This window comes from Myxocyprinus asiaticus, chromosome 33 (assembly GCF_019703515.2).
Source record: "Myxocyprinus asiaticus isolate MX2 ecotype Aquarium Trade chromosome 33, UBuf_Myxa_2, whole genome shotgun sequence".
Classification (NCBI taxonomy): Eukaryota; Metazoa; Chordata; class Actinopteri; order Cypriniformes; family Catostomidae; genus Myxocyprinus; species Myxocyprinus asiaticus.
The window spans coordinates 27,060,240-27,081,364 of NC_059376.1; the positions used below are offsets into that span (position 1 = coordinate 27,060,240).

Here is a 21,125-nt window from a genome sequence, read left to right on the forward strand (position 1 = left end):
AAAATACATCAGCACTGCACTTTATTACCCTTACTCTTATATCTCACACCGGACTGTCATAAATTATATTATTATTATTATATTATGTTCTCTCTTAACAACTGACTATCAACCGACAGCCTGAATGTCAATACAGTACAATACTGTACATTCTATATATATATATATATATATATATATATATATATATATATATATATATATATATATATATATATGTATATATATACTATTTTTTTATATATTTTTATTTTTAATTTTTATTGAATAATGTGTATGTATATAGTAAAAAAACAAAACAAAAACAAAAACAGCGTATTGTATACTGTACAGTGTATGTTATTATTTGTATATTGTTGAGTGTAATTATGTGTATAACAGATGTTTAAATTGTGTTGTGTTAATTTGAAATTTGAAATACCAATTTAAATTGGTATATGTCTCATCACTGTCACGACTGCTATGTTGATCGGAACTGCACCCAAGAATTTCACACACCATTGCACTTGTGTATATGGCTGTGTGACAATAAAGTGATTTGATTTTGATTTGATTGAACTACCCAAACACAATAGAAAATTATTATTATTTTTTTTTTTTAAACCAGAATTGTTTTTACCAACTGCACAGTGATGCATCAAGAATATCTTCACACAGGAGGCCTGCAGTAATTTCCTTGGTAAAACTCAGAACTGTTTTCCTCAGGAGTGTGACTGATTGACAGGGTTATGCCCTGTGCCTGACTCTTCCCAAGATCACAGACAGACACAGATCAGTTTTGACACTCTGGTTAAATAATAAGTTGACTCATGCGTCAATCAAACCAAATATGCTCTCATTTGTTTAAAGCCCCTCAAGCCTTAAACTACTGGAAGCAGTTAAACTACTGCAAAACATATTAATACAGTCTGAACTCATAAAAATGAATGGATGATCATATGTGATAAAATTATATAATAACTGACCATATTTTTATTGTTAAATAAACACTACCAAAAGTTTGGACACACTTGACAGAATTAGTGTTTCTCATGATTTTAAAAACTTTATCTAAAAGCTTTTGCTAAAATGATTGAAGCTAGTTTTGTAAATAAATATAATTTCTTGACAAAAAAATTAAAAAATAGCAGAAATAATTGGTGCCAGTGTAACCGATCCTGCTCGACCTGCTCCGAGCGGGATTTGAACTGTCAGCATGAGAGGCGGGCGAGCTAACGAGGAGACTAAAGGCTACAGCCCCTAGCATCAGTCGCTAGTGCGCCTCTTGAGGCCAGTCGCTAGTGTGCCTCTTGAGGCCAGGGAACTGAGGTTTACACATACCGCACAGCTATCATGTACCAGCTGGCTCCCGTTACACTCAACCCCCAAACCTCACTTTCATTTGGGTCATGACACCACTGTAACCGGTCCTACTCGACCCGCTCTGAGTGGGATTCGAACCGGCGTCAGCCGGCATGGGAGGCGGACGTGCTAACGAGGAGGCTAAAGGCTGCAGCCCCTAGCGTCAGTTGCTAGTGCGCCTCTTGAGGCCAGGGGAGTGAGGTTTACACATACCGCAAAGCTATCACATACCAGCTGGCTCTCGTTACACCAGGCCCAAACGGCAACATGCGTCCCACCCTAAGCCTTACCCATAGAAAGCACAGAGTGGACATGATGTAAACTGAAAATCCACAATTGTTCAGGAGTCGCCCCAAGCTGGGCTCAAATCACCCTTTCGATCTCCAGTACAATGCACCTACCACTGCGCTACACTGCTATAAGCTTTGCAGGTGCTACTGCGACATTCCAAGGTAAGAGTCAGCACACAAAATCGTTGTTGAGATAGTACTGTTGTTCATGCAGGTTTTGAATGAAAGAAAAAAGAAATTTCTCTCCAACTTTGTTCGAAGACTTGGGATAAGGAAGCAATGATACATAAAAAGTTTTGTTTAAATTGACTAAGCATTTTGACCACTATGTGGTGCTGCCTCATACCGCTCATGTGCCCTCAGGACATGATGTTGAAGACGAATACCATCCGACAAAGAGTTCAAAAGATCACATTAAAATGTACAATGGCGGAGAGGCAATATGGTCGATATGGACAACCTCATGATTTTAGGACAAACGGTTCAAATTTTGAAGATTTATTGACCCAAAGGTGGCGCTGTCACCAAACTTGTCCTGAACCCTCAGATCATGGGACTAAAGAAGCATATCAAGTTTCATTTTGATAGGACAAAGCGTTGCAGAGATTTAGCATCACTTCCTGTTTGGTGTACTTGCAGCTGAATTTGATGATGTGAGGAAACAGTTTGGTTTATCAAAAAGCTTTTGATTACTAACACAACAAACAAAATTTACTGAGAAAAATTTAGAGAAAAGTTTGCAAAAGTATGTTTTCATCAAATTTCAAGATTCGCAGTGGGCAGTAATTGGAGTGGTTGAAAAGGTCACGATGATAGCTGTTGAAAAGTATGATTTTAAACAGATGGTAGCAAAAGATTCTGAGTTGCATGGAGGACCCCAACTTTGGGCAGATTAATAATCAGACCCTCAGCTGTAAGTGTGCCATATTCCATAACTTCCTATGTACAGTATGGGCTGCCTCTGTAGTGAGACAGACTACTGTCTTGTAATTTTTCCCTTAGTTTTGTCATTTGTGTATATTTGCAACTTTTCCTTTTGCATAATATTAACTTAATGTGACTTGCATTATGCAGTGTGTATAAGAACAGCGCATCCGTCTGCTCTATTGCATCATGCCCCTCAGTATTAGGTGGGTTTTTATAGCCTATCAGCGTGCGTTCGTGGGGTATACTAGATGCGCGTCTGGATGCTTGGACGCTTCTGCTCCAAAGCGTTTGTTTGTGCGAGGCTCGTTTCGAGCCCCGCTGGCCAACTGCTGCCTTCCTCCAGTCAGCCTGTTCCATACTGTATACCGCTGGTGTATTCGCGGCCGTAATTATGGCTGTAGCTCCAACACTTTTGATGAAATAATCTGCTCACCAGAAAGTGTCTGTCTGCATAGAAGTTGCAGGGCTGAACTCCAATGCTGTTGTTTCATGTTCCTGTTTTGTTTTACATTTACAACTCTGTCTCTGGCTCTAGAAGTGCTGATTTTGTACTCGCAGAGAGAAGTGTGATCTTTATCTCTGTCTGTGTATATCCTGAGCCAACAATATCATCATTAGAGTTTGGAAATAGTGTTATTTTGTTCCGACTGAAATAATTTTATTTTGTTATTGTTTGTGTGAAGTTGATCTTAGCATGGGGATTTGGCATGAGCTGTCCCCTGCCCTTCACACTAACATGTTTTGTTTCCTTGTCTTGGTTTATGATTATTTTGTTTTCTTTTCTGTGTTTTCAGGAGCTGAGGGCCCAGTGTAGGGGGCTAGCCATTCCCTGCTAAATGGTGGTAGTGCCCCTGTCACATGTGGAGTGCTGTGTATTCACAACTGATTCACTTGTGTGCTTGTGTGAGTGAGAGTGTACACTTGTGGGTGAAGTGTCTTTATCGGGGAAATCGCTGCACTCGGCTAGCCTACCAGCTCCTGGTAAGGCTCAGCCCTCTGTGGTCAGCAAGTGTAGATGCTGTTTTATGGGTGTGTGTGTGAAGCCTATTACAAACCACGAAGTTGATTGCAGTGCTCATAATTTTAATACACTTAAGTGAGATCTGACTTAATCTAATGTTAAAATAAATACAAATATTTTTCTACTTTGGTATTCATGTCTCTTGCCCTTTTGTTTTGAAACAATGAACCTGTGTGCCCTTTTCTATTTGGGATTGGGTTAGTATTTCCCTGTTAATTATGTAGTCAGCTTATCTATGGGTTTTCCATCTAACATATTAGCATCTGCAGCATTCTCCCCGCTCCGCTACACATAGACTTCCAGACAGAATAATAATAATAAAAAGAACACTAACGAAAACAGTAGGTGCTCCGCCCCTTCGTGGCTTGGCCCCTAACCATGAATTTACATAAATGGATAAGTTGGGTAAAGGAAAATCAGTCAACAAGCTCGCGGCATCCTTGGGAACTTTAGCAATACTGTTTAAAAGCATTGCATCATTCTACTATTATTCTTAAATGCAGAAAGTAGATGTGTCTAAATTTTTAATTGGTAGTATACTTGGTTATAATATCATGCTTTATGCCACACTACTGCCTCAAAGCCATGATTATTAACCCAAAATATTAGGATCTGCATAACATCTAAAGCTGTTATTCAGGACATATTTCTGATGAACCATATTCCAACTGGAATGTAATCATTCCTCTTGTAAGGCTGGCACTAGGATGTCTACAACCAAAAGGAGCCATTTCTGGTAAAAGTCAAAGAACTCTGCGAGAATCAACGTCATAGAACTCTCTCACAAAAGCTAAAATCTACACCTGAATATCACCACGTGTGATAAATTGCAAATCGCCTTTGCATTGTTTTGCAAAGCTGAAATCTTCACCTGAATATCACCACAGTGTGATAAATTGCAAATCACCTTGCTGCCCCCTCTTCTCTCTCCCCCTTCTCCCCTTCAACAGCTCTGGACCAACACAAAGACAAAAGATTTATATGTAAAAATATAACAAATACCATGAAAACAAAGAATGCAACTGTATGTTTTTGATATTATTTAAGAGGTCTCTGTGTGACTGGTATAATGGTCTCTTTCCCATGTTGATAAAACTAATGTTAACAAAGTTATAAGGTCTTTGCCAAATACTGCATAATTCTGGAGGTCTATCCCCCTCCTTGACCTACAATTTAAATGATCTCCTGTATGTTAACAAGGTTAAACCCCAGGAAGTCAAGAACACATTCACTCCCAAATTCTCATTGTTCAAAGGATAATACCATTTGGTACACAATGTTTATTCTGAGTATTTAAGGAAAGTTGGCAAGAAGCTCAGGGAATCTGTAAGCAGATATCCCGCACAATTGATGTGTGTAGTTGTTTTCACCAGGAATCTGTAAGCAGATCTCCCATGCTGTACCGCTGCATGTAGTTTTGTCAGGTATGTTTCTTTGACTTGTCTTTTATTTTTAGACATGTTTATTTATTCTGATCATGTGTGAAATTGGCTTTGATTGATTTTGTAACTTACGTTTTAAATCCTACCTGGCAAATAAATTGTTACTTTTTGATTTATTCTGTATTCATCCGAAATTATTTATCACTGGTAGATTCGAGGGATGCCTTTTGTTTCTGCAAACTTATGTCCAGGATAATGATAATTACTGGAGCTTATGAATAGGAGAAAACCACGAAAGACTACCAGTCACTGCTTATCACCGTCTTAGCAAGTTGTATGAAACGTGACTAAATAAAACTATCATCTGGTTATGAGCAAGCAGTAGGTGGCCGAACCAGATGATATTAGTAAACCCTGCAACCGCTGACTATGAACGGGCTGGCTATTTTGTGTCCGTGAGATCTATGCAATTAATCGGCCGGCATATGACTCTAAGTGACAGTCGGGACCTGAATGAAAGGATAATGAAAATTAAGATGATTCAGAGTAATCAATAACTTAAAAAGATCAAATTAAAAGAATGATCAGAAGTTAAATAGAGCTGTAATCTAAATTAGAGGTCAATTTAAATTGGAGTCAGATTAATATAAAATTGGAGTCAGATAAAATGAATAACGGAATCAAAAGTGTGAATTAACAATAATTGCTTTACTTCAGCACTCAGAAAAGACAGAACAACGCAGAGACCTCCACGGGCAATTTATTGAAGTTCCACTCCGGAATGAATAGAAAATTATCCCTTTTTACACTCTCTATTGGCATCCTTACAGCAGATAATATTTAGCACAGCACCACAACAGCTGGAGTCTCTCTTTTCTTTCTCTCTCACTTTTCTCTCTCTCTCTCTCTGTCTCTCTCTCTCTTACTCACACACACAAACACATGCACACACACACACACACACACACACACACACACATTGGTATTTGTGGTTTACAAGGACTCACCATAGACATAATGATTTTTATACTGTACGAACTATAGATTCTATCCCCTAACCCTACCCCTAAACCTAACCCTCACAAAAAACTTTCTGCATTTTTACATTTTCAATAAAATATCATTTAGTATGTTTTTTAAGCTATTTTAATTATGGGGACACTAGAAATGTCCTAATAAACCACATTTATAACATAATACCCTTGTAATTACCAGTTTGTAACCTAAAAAAAAGTCCTCGTAAACCACTTAAACCTGCCCACACACACATACAAGAGAAATCAGAGGCCAGGAGGGAACTGGGTGGCAGGTGCTTCTGTTGTCTGTGCTCTGATTGGCTATGACAGCCCTCAGACAACACACAGCTGCCAATGTGTCTGCAATCCTCACCTGTGCCATGAAAATTAGCACACACACTCCCAAACATACACACATATGCAGATACACCTAACACAACAACTTATTGACACAGGAAGGTACATAGGCCTATGGAGACATACACGTACACAAACACTCTCAAACACACATACCTGCTGCCTATATAAAGCAAAAACAGTGTCTCTGTATAGAGCAGACATAAATCACAACAGTGAAGCACTCTACTGTGGTGTTGTGCAGGGCTGTAGGCAATCAAATCCTGCTGATGCTGTCATGACCTTGGTTTGACAGCCCTCTCCTTCCTGTTATCTGTTAATGTGTTGGCTCTGTTGTGTTTTTTGTCTGCTATGCACTCTTCTGACCCAGCACACTTGTTTCCTCTTGCCACGCCTCCTCGTTTAGTCCTTGTCCTGTTGATTGTCTGCACCGTTCCCGCTACCGACTGACAAGAGGAGGAGGAGCCTGCTGCCAACCACCAGGAGGCCGAGGGCCGTTCCCGCTGCCGACTGCCAAGAGGAGGAGGAGCCTACTGCCGTTCCCCAGTCACTGCCAGTGCTCCTGGCCATGGAGGCCATTCCCCAGTTGCTGCCAGCGCTCCCGGCCACTGAAGCCGTTCCCCTGCCGCTGTCAGCATTCTCAGCCATGGAGGCTGTTTCCCAGTCGCTGCCAGCATTCCCGACCACGGCGGTCGCCACACAGCCTGTCCAGTTCCAGTCCAGTGGTCACTAGACAGACTCGATGACCATGGGGAACTGAACAGGCTCGTTGACGACCACAGGGAACAGGATAGGCTCTTCGACGAGCCTGTTCAGTTTCCCGTGGTCATCGAGTCTGTCCAGTTCCCTGAGGCTGTCGATGAGCCTGTCCAGTTCCCTGAGGCTTGATGAGCCTGTCCAGTTCCCTGAGGCTGTCGATGAGTCCATTCAGATCCCTGAGACTTTTGACGAGTCCGTCCAGTTCCCTGAGGCTGTCGACGAGCCTGTCCAGTTCCCTGAGGCTGTCAACGAGCCTGTCCAATTCCAAGTGGCTGTTGACAAGTCTGTCAAGTCCCCTATGACCGTCGATGATCCTGTCCAGTCCCTGGCAGCCATCGACCAGCCTTTTGCTCAGTCCAGTGGCTGGCACCATAAGACACCAGCTACCATTCTGTTGCTCAACCCAGTGGCCAGCACCCATCAGATACCAGTGACCAGTCTTTTGCTCAGTCCAGTGGCCAGCACTCATCAGACACCAGCTACCAGTTTGTTGCTCAGCCCAGTAGCCATCACCCATCAGACATCAGACACCAGTCACCAGTCTGTTGCTCAGCCCAGTAACCAGCACTGGTCAGACACCAGCTACTCGTCTTTTGCTCAGTCTGTTCAGCCCCCAGTGGGTGCCACTCACCTCAGCAGCTGCTCAGTGGCCTTCCCTAACCCATCTGACCTCTGCCCAGCAGCCACCATCAACCCAATCTGCCTAGTGGCCAAGGATTTTCCAGTGCTGAACTCAGCTACTCGGACTTTGCCTTGGTCTCTGGGTTCCCCTCCCTGTCCATCCAGGACTCTGGGTTCTCCTCCGCTCTGCCATGGCTTTCTGGTCCACCTACAACCTGACCCAGACCATCCCCCTGGTCTCCCCCACCCACCATCCCTGGTCTATCATCTGTCGCTTGACCCGGCCCATTCCTTTCCCCTTGTCTTCCTCCAGCTCTGCCTTGGTCTACTGGGCTGCCCAGTCTCATGGACCCTCCGTACTCCCATCTAGGTTGTTCCCCTGTTTTTCCCTACCCTTCCTCCCTGGTCTGTCATCTACCCCTCAGCCTTGCCTGTCTGGTTTGCATGCCAGGAGGAGTCTGTTGGTGGGGGTACTGTCATGACCTCGGTCTGACAGCCCTCTCCTTCCTGTTATCTGTTAATGTTTTGGTCCCTGTTTTGTGTTTGAGCGCATGGCTCTGTTGTGTTTTTTTGTCTGCTATGCGCTCTTCTGACCAAGCCCGTTTGTTTCCTCTTGCCATGCCCCCTCGTTTAGTCCTTGTCATGTTGACTGTCTGCACCTGTCCCTCATGTGTCTTCTTCTATATATTGTGCCTTCTTGCCTCTTGTGTTTGTCGAATCGTTTTGTGATGTTGGTAAAGTTTGTTGTATTAGTCAAATCTGTCGGTTGGTCTGTGAGTTCCTGTATTTATCCTATCCCTGTTTTTGGTCAGTCATCGTAGTTATTTTGCTCTTGTTTTTATTAGTTTGTTTTCTCTCCCCCATGAGAGTTTTATGTTCATCTTTGTTCACTCATTCCTGCGACTGGGTCCTCCTTCCTGATAGCATTTTTCTGACAGATACAGCAGTCTGATCTCAATGCACAGATGAATCAAAGAGCACTGGGTTATGATTGCTCTCTACACACACACCAACTTTTTGCCAATATACCATTACACATGTAGACAATGATGAACCATTGCAAACCAGTGTAAAATGAACACAACAGTATTTGAAAAAACAATTAAACAACTAAAATTAAATTAAATTAAAATAACCACATATTAATTTTAGTTTTCGATACACAGTATATAAACAAATTTTAAATCTTAATACCCAGCCTTCATTAAACATTACAAATGGCAGATAATAAGATGTGAACTAACCCTTAAACAATAAACAATATCAGTAAACAAATTAATTTTGGCAGCCCTAAAATATTAAAACTAAAATAAAAAGTAAACGAACACTAACAATCCTAGAGTGAACAATTACAAAAACTAAACTAAATTGAATGGAAAAATAGAAAATAATATAGAAATAAAAACTACAGATTAAAACTATAATAACTATTTTGCAAACAGCAAATACTCATTACAGAATGTGTGTTTGTGATGACAGGTGCAGGAGCATTAGTGCATATTAACGTGTGTGTGTGTGTGTGTGTGTGTGTGTGTGTGTATATATGTACCTTTCATAATCTCCATTGCAGAGTGCTCTGACAGGTATGGTGAATGGCTGCCACACAGGGTTCAGAGTATTCTTAACCACCTCTGTCTTGTGGCAGATAGTAAACCTTTGCAACACAACACAGAGATTTTACAGTATTATACACATACAAACCTCCCCAATACACACTGGGAATAAGTGTGTGATTGGGAATTAGAAAACATCAGTTTGATGTTGTCATATTGTAAAGCTTAACTGAGATAAAACTGAAGATTAAGAGTTTTATTGGCTACATAAATGTTTCCTTTGCTTTGACATTGCTTTCACTAAAAAGAAGACATGCACACTGCTCTGACATAGCTTCCCTGTCTGAAAGAACCTTTTTTGTCTGGAAAAGTTCTGTGTGAGAGAGAAAGCTAACTCACGTTCCGTCCTCATTACTTCTGTAGAAAAGCATGAATGGGTCAGAGCGACCAAAAAAGTCTTTCTTATCCAGTTTATTGGCACAGAACTGCATTGTGGCACGGTCCTGTGGGAGAAAGAAAGAAAGAAAGAAAGAAAGAGAAAATAAGAGACTGAAATACAGACAACGCAGCTAAATCTAGTGAAATTGGAGCCACGTTTCTTTTTTCTTTTTTTTTTTTTTTTTTTTTTTTGACAGTTTGGATGGATGAAGATATTATCTGCCCTCAGGCACCCCACAAACCTCCCCAAAATAATGCTATCTACAGCTCTCTGCACACACAATTTTATAAAGGTATAGTTCATCCCTAAAAATGAAAATTCAGTCATTGTTTACTCACCCCTGTGTTGTTTTAACATATGAATTTATTTTCTTTTTCAGAAATTGTGAAAAAATATTGTGCTCAGTGATGTCAATCGATGGCAGTTTATGGTGATCACCTCTTCAAGCTTCATAAGAATGCAAAATCATAATTCAGAAGTCTATAAATTATCCCATGAGATTCATGATTTTTCTGAAAGCATATGATAAGGTTTGGTGAGAAACAAACCAAAATCTAATGTATTATTTATTGAAACTGTTGACTGACCATTGCTCTCCTCTACACGTTCATGACAGGGCATGAGAGCAACAGTACGCTGCCCATCGTTCGTGAGATGTGGCGTTCAAGTGAAAACTTGTTTTGTTTATCTAAAAACAAGTCTGCCACAGCGATGCTAACAGCAGAACACAACACAGCTGCACACAAACCAGAGAACTGAAACTTACATAACATGTCTGAAGAGTTTGTGGTTGAAGAATAGATTCATTACTATGCCCAGCCTTATTTGTTTGAAACGGAGTACTCAATCAAACTGAGAAAGATAGAGGAGGCGGGAATGTCTGTCACCGTTTCTCCATTCAGAACTGGTGTGTGTGTGTGTGTGTGTGTGTGTGTGTCAGACCTCCACCTGAAGAGAGTGAGACCTCAGAGTCAGCAAATACATTTGGTAGGCCAAGGGCGTAGCAGCCGTGGGACACATCCCCCACACTCTTTAAAATGGTGATTTTTGTCCCTTGCACTTTTCCAAGCTAAACCCATACCGAATCCAAATGGTAGATTTGTTTCTTTTGGCTGATTGAGCAACCATCCAGCCAATCACAGGTGAGTTTCATGAGCTGAAACAACCCTTACATAATAGGCCATCAGTCAGACAGTCTAATCAACGCGGCTCCGTTCATTTTTACAAAGTTGCTTTCAACAGTTCTCATTTATCCATGTTTTTTAACGGCACTGATGTTGATCTAAATTAATAATCTAGAGATGAGGAACACACAAACAATAGTTCTTTTTTAATGCCATATCGTTCTTGATTGGCAACATTACGTTGCATTGCAGAAAAAACTAAAACAAAAGTGAATACTTCTTTTAAACACACATTGTAAATGGAGTTTATATCAGCGTATGTGTCTTCATTAAACTATGCTTTTTACATTATGTTTGTGAGGTAATAGTTTGATCGGTTGTTTTTGCCAATTTAAGCAGATTACTAGATCTGTGTTAAATATGTAAAACTATTTTTAATATCAGCTCCTGTTTTTTTACCTCTATGTTGGTGTGCAGTTGACAAACTGTAGGAAAAAGATAGATCTGCTGTGTTCTTAGAACACTTATGTATTTTACTGAAGTGAATAGACATGTAGACATGCTTTTTTATACATGAAATCAAATGGACATTATTGAAACTCATAATTATTATAAGACTATTATTGTTGTCTTTTGATAAAAGTCATGCTCAGCAGCTCACAAACTGTTGGGAAATGATAGATTTGCTTTGTTCTTATAATGCTTAAAACCTCTACTAAAGTCTCTTTGTAAGTCTGCAGACAAACACATTTCAAAGGATTAAACTATACTTTTGATTTTTGTTTCAGTGACTAACTCATTTCACAGAAGAAATTCATTTGTCACCACCTTCTGGCATCACCAGAAATGGTCACTGAATCATTAAATGAATCTGAACAAATTTTGGTTAACTTATTCAAAACACTCAAGCCACTTGGATACATTTAAATCCCACAATGCACAAGCACAGAGTAAAAATAAATTTGTGCACAAGCACAACTGTCATTATTGTAATTCATTAAATAATTTATTCAGGACCAGCTTGTGCTCAGTCTTTTATTAGCATGTATGAAAGCATGTGCTCCAGAAGATGCCCTTTATTTTTACAGCTAATTTTGCAAAATTTTGCAATAATTTGAATCTTTAAAATACTACAAATATTAAAAGTAAATAATACATATATATTAATATAATACTTATATCATACTTATATATTAATATATACTGTAATATATTAATACTGCACTGTATGTGTATGGTCTGCGCGAGCCACCTACTGACAGCTCAATTGTGATATAATAAAGAAATTATTTTGGTATGACAAAAAATCGGTTTGAGGCCCCCAAATGGTTATTTTGTGCCCCAAATGGCTAATCTATGCCTGTCATGAGCAATCACTTCCATAGTTGGCACATGGGATATATTATGAACCAATTAGCTGCTAAACACTGTCTTGCATCGAGGGTGCAATACAGAGAATGATGAAATTGTAGGCTTGAGTAAAGGACTAGAGAGTGAAAGACATTGAAGGAAAACTCTGCACTATAGCACATTTCCAGAGGAATAATTCAAATGACACTCCATCCAGTGTGTGGTTCATATAATAGACACCAGTAATGACTTACATCAGTGTAATCCTGCCTGCTGTGGGCGTCTCAGGCTAGAGAGATGTGAGTAACACATTGTAGACTATCATCATTAGTTTTAATGGTATGGTGTGAGGACTCAATGATATGAGGTCATTAGTCTTAATAGTATACACTACTGTCCAAAAGTTTGGGGTCACTTGCCTGAAATGTTTCTCATGATCTTAAAAAACCTTTTGATCTGAAGGTGTATGCTTAAATGTTTGAAATTAGTTTTGTAGACAAAATTATAATTGTGCCAACATATTAATTTATTTAATTACAAAACGAAAATTTTATGAAATGGATGACTTGGACTGAATAATTAAGAAAGGCAGCCACTAAGTGCCCAGCATATAGATGGGAACTCCTTCAGTACTGTTTAAAAAGCATCCCAGGGTGATACCTCCAGAAGTTGGTTTAGAAAATGCCAAGTGTACATTTCTGCAAAATCTAGGCAAAGGGTGGCCACTTTGAAGATGCTAAAATATAACATAATTTTTTTTAGTCACAACATAATTCCCATGTTTCCATTTCTATTATTACATAGTTGTGGTGACTTTACTATTATTTTAAAATGTGAATAAAAAATAAAAAATAGAAATAAATAAATAAATAAAAATAAAGAATGAGTAAGTGACCCTAAACTTTTGAACGGTAGTGTATATACTGATGAGTGTGCAGGGGACTGGCCAGTGGACTTTTCTTGCTCTAGGGACAATTCACCACTCAATTAATGGCTGAAAGAGAAACTAACCTTCATTAGCATACATTTGCTTGACTTGTTGCATGACTGAAGCTAAAACAGCGTTTAGGCAGGACTTAGTGTATAAAAAAAGCCTAAAGCATTCAAACCAAGGATTCACTACAATTATAATCCTGTCAATAGGAATTTGGCAGCACGATTGATTCAGGTTGGGAATAATTTAAGCAGAGAAAAGTTAAATATCATACCATGCTAGTTTTGAATCCAGCTCCAGAACAATCAGGTATGTGTGGCATGTAGTTTTCTTGTGGCTAAAATGATTTCTTCAGCAATGGAAAACCATTTAAATGCCAGCATAGTTAGTCATATAAATGACAATTCATCATAGTAAAAGCTGCTTCTCTTAAGCTAAATTGTACTTTGGAAAAGAAACATCAATCATTATTTTGGGTTTGTAGACTTGATCTGGTCATTGAAAGTAATTAGGCTATGTGACTTCCTGGAAACAGACTTCTGAAGACATGTGCAATCCCTTTTCCCTCTATTAAGCCAAAAGGTTCAGCCCCACATGGTGCTGTTCTTTGCATGTACCTGATCAAACCCCAGCCTTTCATAACATCCTGTAAAATCTTTTGATATACCTTATTCACCCATTCAAATGTACCTATATCAGACAGAGGTGTACCAATATATTATCCACACAGAGGGAAAAGCTTTTGAGCATTGCAAATAAGCTTGAGTTAGCCTGTGGATGTGTGCAATCCACTGCTCATATGAGCAATACTTTATCTGTGTGTATGTGCGTGCACATGAGTGTTTAAGCCTGAAGTCAACGCAAGATAGTGATTTACAACCCAGAAAAGCTGTAATTGACTCTGGGCTGCTATTTCAGATGTTTAATGAGTACTATCGGTGACAGAGTAAACTTTACTAGACAGAGAGAAGAAACTGTAAACTGCCCTCCTGGAACATTCTAGAAAGAGGACATGATTAAGACATGGGAGGGATAGAGTTAGAAACTCTTTCTTCTGTCAGTACAAGCAATGCATGGTTTTAACCCTCATTTTCTTTTTGGGGTCTGAGAGACCCCAAGGCCATTTTAATAGCTTGAATTATTAAGTTTATACTTCATGACTTTTCCTAATCTTATGAGAAGTGTTGGTAGCATTATATTTTATAGTACATGTATTTTTCTGGAACATATATAGTAAATATGTTGTACCCACAGACAAATGTGTAGTAACAAGAGGTACTTACCCGAAGTGTTCGTAAATGGTAACTAATCTGAACCATTACTGTGCGTACCAATGGTACATGTATGGTAAATATGTTGTACCTACAGACTAATGTGGCGTATAAATACTTATCTAAAGTGTACCTACATGGTAACTAAAATGAAACTTATACTTACAGTACGTCTCACTGCTACACACATGGTAAATATGTAGTACTTACAGACAAGTGTGTGGTAATAACAGACACTTACTTATAGTGTACGTACATGTTAACTGATGTGAAACATCACAGTACTTACCGGTACTTTAAAATGTATATTTATTATTAGTAAGAATAAGCCCTAATGGTAAATTCTTTGGAAGTTGTATGGGATCATACATGGAACCTAATATGAAACACAGCAGACACTATACAGTACTTCACAGGGTTAGTAATTAGTAATTTCAAGCAAGGCCTTCTTCACATGACAGCTGGTAAAGTCAAGTGCAAAGCAAGGCAAGGTGAACTGCAATGGTACTTACTAGTATTGTATAATTTATGCATTAACTAGGTACATTCACTAGTATTTCCATGGTAATTCCCTGGAAACAGGACTCTAAAATAAAGTGCACCATTGAAAATAACCATTACAAATGAATTACCAGCTCTTTATCCTTTATAATATGTGTAAGTACATATACACCACATTTGTCTGTAGGTACAACATATTTACCATGTATGTACCATTGGTAAGTACAGTAATGATCTGTTTAAGTTACCATGTACCATAATTACTATGTATGCACCTTTGGTGAGTATAGTAATGTTTCATATTAGTTACAATTTATGAACACTTCAGGTAAGTACCTCGTTAGTACACATTTGTCTGTAGGTACAACATTTTTACCATATATGTACCAGGGAAGTAAACATACTATAAAATAAAGTGCTACCGAACTGTTTATAAACATAATTTCAATTTGCTAACATGCTTCAGCTGTCCTCCATGATAAAAGCTAAATTACTTAAGTTCAAAGAGTCCCCATATAAAACATATCAATGCATTCAATGAATTTTCACATGCTATGATTCTCTGGTGAACACACTGTAGAAATACACTCCTGGCAATTGTTTATTTTTATAATTATATTTTACTATAATGTGATTTTGCCAGGGTAAAGAACGTAATTTCTTAGTGATAAAATGGAGGAATAGAACTTCAATAATATCTGACTACTCTACTGTGCTTTGACTAGGTTTTAGTAACATTTTAAAAAGAATTTAAGTTAAATAAGAGGTTTAGTGGCATCTCTACATTAGGGGCAGATGTGGCGCTGTTGTGCAAAATGTGTGGCATAATCACATATTTATTTTAAGAAATCTTAAACTTGTTTAATGTCCCATAATAGTAGACAAAAGAATATCTAATGTTGTCTGCTATTATGGACATTAAACAAGTTTAATTATTATGGACATTAAACAAGTTTAATTATAGAAGAAATTCTAAAATGATTAAGGTCTGTTGCATTAAAACCATTAAATTGTTCTCATTTACTATGCATTGGGCTAGCCTGTCGTCCTCAGTGTTAATCAAGGGAGATCTGGAGAACATGTGCAACAAGCATTCAATAATAGCCAGAGGGGCACATTTTCCTTTGCCCCATAGTCAATCAAAAGCTTTGATTATATGTATATCAAGCTGGTCCTCAGAGATTGGTAAGTTTTCAAGCTAATTTTATTCTAATGTGTTGCTGGTTGGCTTTGTGAAAGCCACCATTCATCATTTCAATTAACTGTATGCCATTGCTTTAAGGTGTTGTTGATGCATTGATTTGTATTAGATTACAATAACTGCAAAATATTCAGTCTTTCGTTTTGATTAGTTTTGTTATGCAAGTTGAATGAGATAATATGCTTGCACAGCCTTTGACGATTTGCACGATTTAGTGGTGTTTTGAGCTAAAATGAAATTATTAGTCATGTTTGTGAGTGGCACCATGTTCAGAGGTAGACACAAATCTTTATCTGTCACTCCACCCTACTGAGTTGTAAAATTTCCATCAAAATCTATTTTTATCCATCATTCTTGTTTAATTTTATAAATTCTAGGCCTACTTTCAGGCGCATAGCCAGGGTTGGGGAGTAACAGAATACATGTAATGGAACTGCGTATTTAAAATACAAAATATAAGTATCTGTAATCCACTACAGTTACAATTTAAATTATTGGTAATTAGAATACAGTTACATTCAAAAAGTATTTTGATTACTGAAGAGATTACTTTGCATTTTATTGTCATTTGTTTCATTTAATATTTAGTCCTTTCAGATGGAAAACATTTATACATATAAATTATGCAATCCAAAGTGCATTTGAACAGCGGTGAAAAACTTTCTTATGATGTGTTACATTCACACGAGCAGACAGAGAAGTAAGTTTGGAGCAGAAGAAATAGAAATAAACCTTGTGTAAATTATGAGCTTTACGCTAAGCTAAAATGCTATTTCTAGCCATTTTACATGCACGTTACCAGGCACGATCATATTTTTTTATCAAGAAAATTCACGTTGGATCATAATTTCTTTTTTTCTAGTAAGACCTTTGATATTAGGGCAAAAATCGTATTCTTGATAATAATTTTTTTATTGTTTTCCTGTAAAAATATCTAAAAATCCTTAAAACAAGATCAATTTGATTTATCTTGTTTTAGAAACAACACTGCATAAGATATTTAGGTTTTTCAGAGAATATATTTTTAACATGCGTATTTTTAACATGCGTCAAAACAAGTGAAAAAAATCTACCAGTGCTGAAGAAGTAATCCAAAGTATTTAGAATACGTTACTGACCTTGAGTAATCTAATGAAATACGTTACAAATTACATTTTACAGCATGCTGCATGCGTGCACACACTTCTAATATTTCTCCCACCTAGATGTTATATCAAAAATTGGCATTTCCACTAGTAGAAATTACATTCTTGATATCAAAAATTATATTTTTTAGTAGTAAGAAAAGAATTGTTAATATGTGAAATTGGACTTTCAACTAGTAAGAAACACATTTTTGAAATCAATAATTGCGTTTTGAATAGGAGTGAATGACATATCGGTGTGAAACTTTACTACTGAAAATTCAATTACTGATTAAAAAAATTATGGTTTTTACTATTTTTGATATCAAGAATGTGATTTCTGCGAGTGATGACATCATTATTTATATAAAGAATTCACGTTTTTACTAGTGGAAATGTAATTATTGATATCAATAATTGGCATTTCCACTAGTGAAAATTACATTCCTGATATCAAGAATTTGAGCTTTGAGAACAAACTTTGGTTGAACATAAACAACCGCTTATGTCTTACGTGAATGCAGACCGGTGAAACAAATCAGGTGTGTGTCAAAATATGTAAGACGTTGCAGTGTAAATGCACTAATGCAGGCTAATAGATCTGCCACTGTCTCTATTATGTTGTTAATATTAATCAAACAACTACTACTTTTTTCTTAGCTTGCTTTATACTCAGGCTACTTTGATATTATGAATACTTACCTGAATTCAAAACAATAAACAATGTTTATTTAATTGAGAAACACTAAGGCAACATGCCATTTTTTACATTTAATATGTTAAAATGTACATTAATAACGGAGTGTGTTCAATAGCATATTATCCATTTTACTGTGGTATTGAAATTTCAAATATCTTTTGAAATATCTAAGAATTGTGAACAACCGGTATTGGTACCAACACAAATTTGTGTATGTGTATGTGTGTGTGTGTGTGTGTGTGTGTGTGTGTGTGTGTGTGTATGTATATATATATATATATATATATATATATATATATATATATATATATATATATATATATATATATACAGGGTTGGGAAGGTTACTTTTAAAAAGTATTCCGCTACAGATTACAGAATACATGCTGTAAAATGTAACGTATTCCATTAGATTACTCAAAGTCAGTAACTTAATCTAAATACTTTGGATTACTTCAGTACTGACACATTTTTCACTTGCTTTGACTATAAACAAGTAAATAAAGAAAATTCACTTAAATTTATCTTGCTTTAAGGATTGTTTTGATATTTTTACAGAAAAACAATATTTAAATTCTCATTAAGAATAAGTTTTTTGCAGTACATTTTTGCACTAATATCAAAGGTCTTACTAGAGAAAAAAGTTGTGCTCCAACGTGCATTTTCATCATAGATATATTGGTTTTAGCTTTTTATATGATGTTAAAGGTTACATTGGTTAGCATTTCTTGCAAAAATACCCCAACCTCATAAAAAACATTGACAAAGCGTGTAATCGTGTATTTATTGGATTTATGTTAACCCTGTATATTATATATATATATATATATATATATATATATATATATATATATATATATATATATATATATATGCAGTATATACTGTATATAATCCTGCTCAGGTGGCAGAAGTTTCTGCCAAATAGAAATAGGATTTGCTCAGCAAAAACAAAAATTAGAGGGAACATTGCTTGAGTGTGGTGAAAGTTCTAGGGTGAAAGTTCTACCTATTAACCGCTCTGCTAAAACAAGATTTTTAAACTTTGCTGGTTACATATGGTTATAATAAATAACAGTTTAATTGGAAAATTTTAAAAAGCACATAGATACATGCACAAGTTTTTCAGTGTGCCTGATAGTTTTTTGTGCATTATTATCATGCAATGAAACACTGATGTCATGAAATCTGAACACAGTTGGTCAAAAGAGATGCATATCACCAGGTGTAAATTGCGATGGCACCTATTAATACCAGGGAATAAACAGTACACACGCACACACACACACACACACACAAGTTAAAATTATTTTCATGTTTCTTTTTTCTCTGTCAAAATGATGGACAGCATTTGAAATCATCCATCAAATTCAAAAATTGGTAAATGATGGTACATTTTCAGTCAACACAGACCATGTTGGGTTAAGTGATTGTTTGTGCCCACCAGAAATAATAATGCTGAGATGCCACTGAAGAGATTAATTTCAAGATTATGGTTATTATTTGTACAGATGCATCATTAGGGTCTCTGGAACCCCAAACACAAAAGGAGTAAAGTCAGTCTCACCAGAACATGAAAATTAACCACCACCACCGATATTTATGAGTCCAAAGAACCAGTGGCGTGTGGTGGACTTTTGAAATGAGGAGGCAGAATGCCATCTCAGGGTTTGTACTTTTTTTTTTTTGTCCAATGTACAAAGAATTCTTATTGTACAACACTTAGACCTATATTCAATTATGGTTTTCACTGATATAAAAAAAGTCAAATACTTGCACATAATTTGAATATGTAGCCTACTTAAAGTATATGTCCAAATATATGAACTATAATTTTATAAATATGTTCATGGCCATACTGTATATCCTATATTTTTGTATAGGAATGCATATGAAATAAATTTTATATTGCACTGTTAATACACATATAATACAATATACACCGATCAGCCACAACATTAAAACCACCTGCCTAATATTGTGTAGGTCCCCCTCGTGTCGCCAAAACAGCGCCAACCCGCACCTCAGAATAGCATTCTTCTCACCACAACTGTACAGAGCGGTTATCTGAGTTACTGTAGACTTTGTCAGTTTGAACCAGTCTGGCCATTCTTTGTTGACCTCTCTCATCAACAAGGCATTTCCGTCCACAGAACTGCCACTCACTGGATGTTTTTTATTTATTTTTTGGCACCATTCAGAATAAATTCTAGAGACTGTTGTGGGGGAAAATCCCAGGAGATCAGCAGTTACAGAAATACTCAAACCAGCCCAGCTGGCACCAACAATCACGCCACGGTCCAAATCACTGATATCAAATTTTTTCCCTAATTCTGATGGATGATGTGAACATTAACTGAAGCTCCTGACCTGTATCTGCTTGATTTTATGCACTGCACTGCTGCCACATGATTGGCTGATTAGATAATCGCATGGATGTTTGTTGGTGCCAGACAGGCTGGTTTGAGTATTTCTGTAACTGCTGATCTCCTGAGATTTTCACACACAACATTCTCTAGAATTTACTCCGAATGGTGCCAAAAACAAAAAACATCCAGTGAGCGGAAGTTCTGTGGACGGAAAAGTTAATTAACAGAGGTTCGGGAGAAGCATGTTAATTTTAATCTGGCAAATCACGGCCCGCAAGTAGGAGTATATAAGCTGCTGCTTACCTGCTTTCCATGACAATTCTCCTGACATTTGGCCCCACTCTCAAGTCAGCAAGATGTCCGAACTGGAGCTCTTTCTTTCCAACGAGGAATTCTTCAACTCCCCCCTCCATGCTCCATCACAGCCGTCCGATCCCGGCAAACACACTCCTCATCACGATTTAGCCACTTCCAATATCCACTTTTCATGCAGGCTATGTAAAATCCAACTGCATGACTTGTATGTCTCTTCTTAACATGACATTCCCTCTACCTCAAAAACCCCTGGAATCGCTAAAGCCCAATCTATACCTTCTACACGTTCCTCTATATGCACGGCTTCAGCTCACAAACACCCCAACCGCTCCCAACCCTCCAGTCTTCCAGGAACATGCCACTTCTCCACCAAACTCCACCATCCTGTAAAAGACCTTCAGCCAGTGTGGTGTCTGTGCTAGGCCAAAAGCCTAGCAAGCCACCATTTCTCCTTTCTCTGCCATTCCAGCCCAGCTTACTGCGCACCCAACCACCGGGCAAACCTGACGCAGGAGCCTTCCCGCCGCCAC

The 21,125-nt window shown here is 37.7% G+C and overlaps 1 protein-coding gene across 2 annotated transcripts in view; it reads right to left on the reverse strand.

Moving 5' to 3' along the window:
* Positions 1-21,125, reverse strand: part of LOC127423810 (copine-5-like) — a 142,144-nt gene that overhangs the window by 26,106 nt on the left and 94,913 nt on the right. For both annotated transcript variants that reach the window (XM_051668429.1, XM_051668428.1), the window contains 2 exons: positions 9,667-9,770; positions 9,264-9,368 (listed from right to left, as the gene is read on the reverse strand). In XM_051668429.1, coding sequence (XP_051524389.1) covers positions 9,264-9,368; positions 9,667-9,770 — 209 coding nt within the window. The remainder of the gene's footprint in view (positions 1-9,263; positions 9,369-9,666; positions 9,771-21,125) is intronic.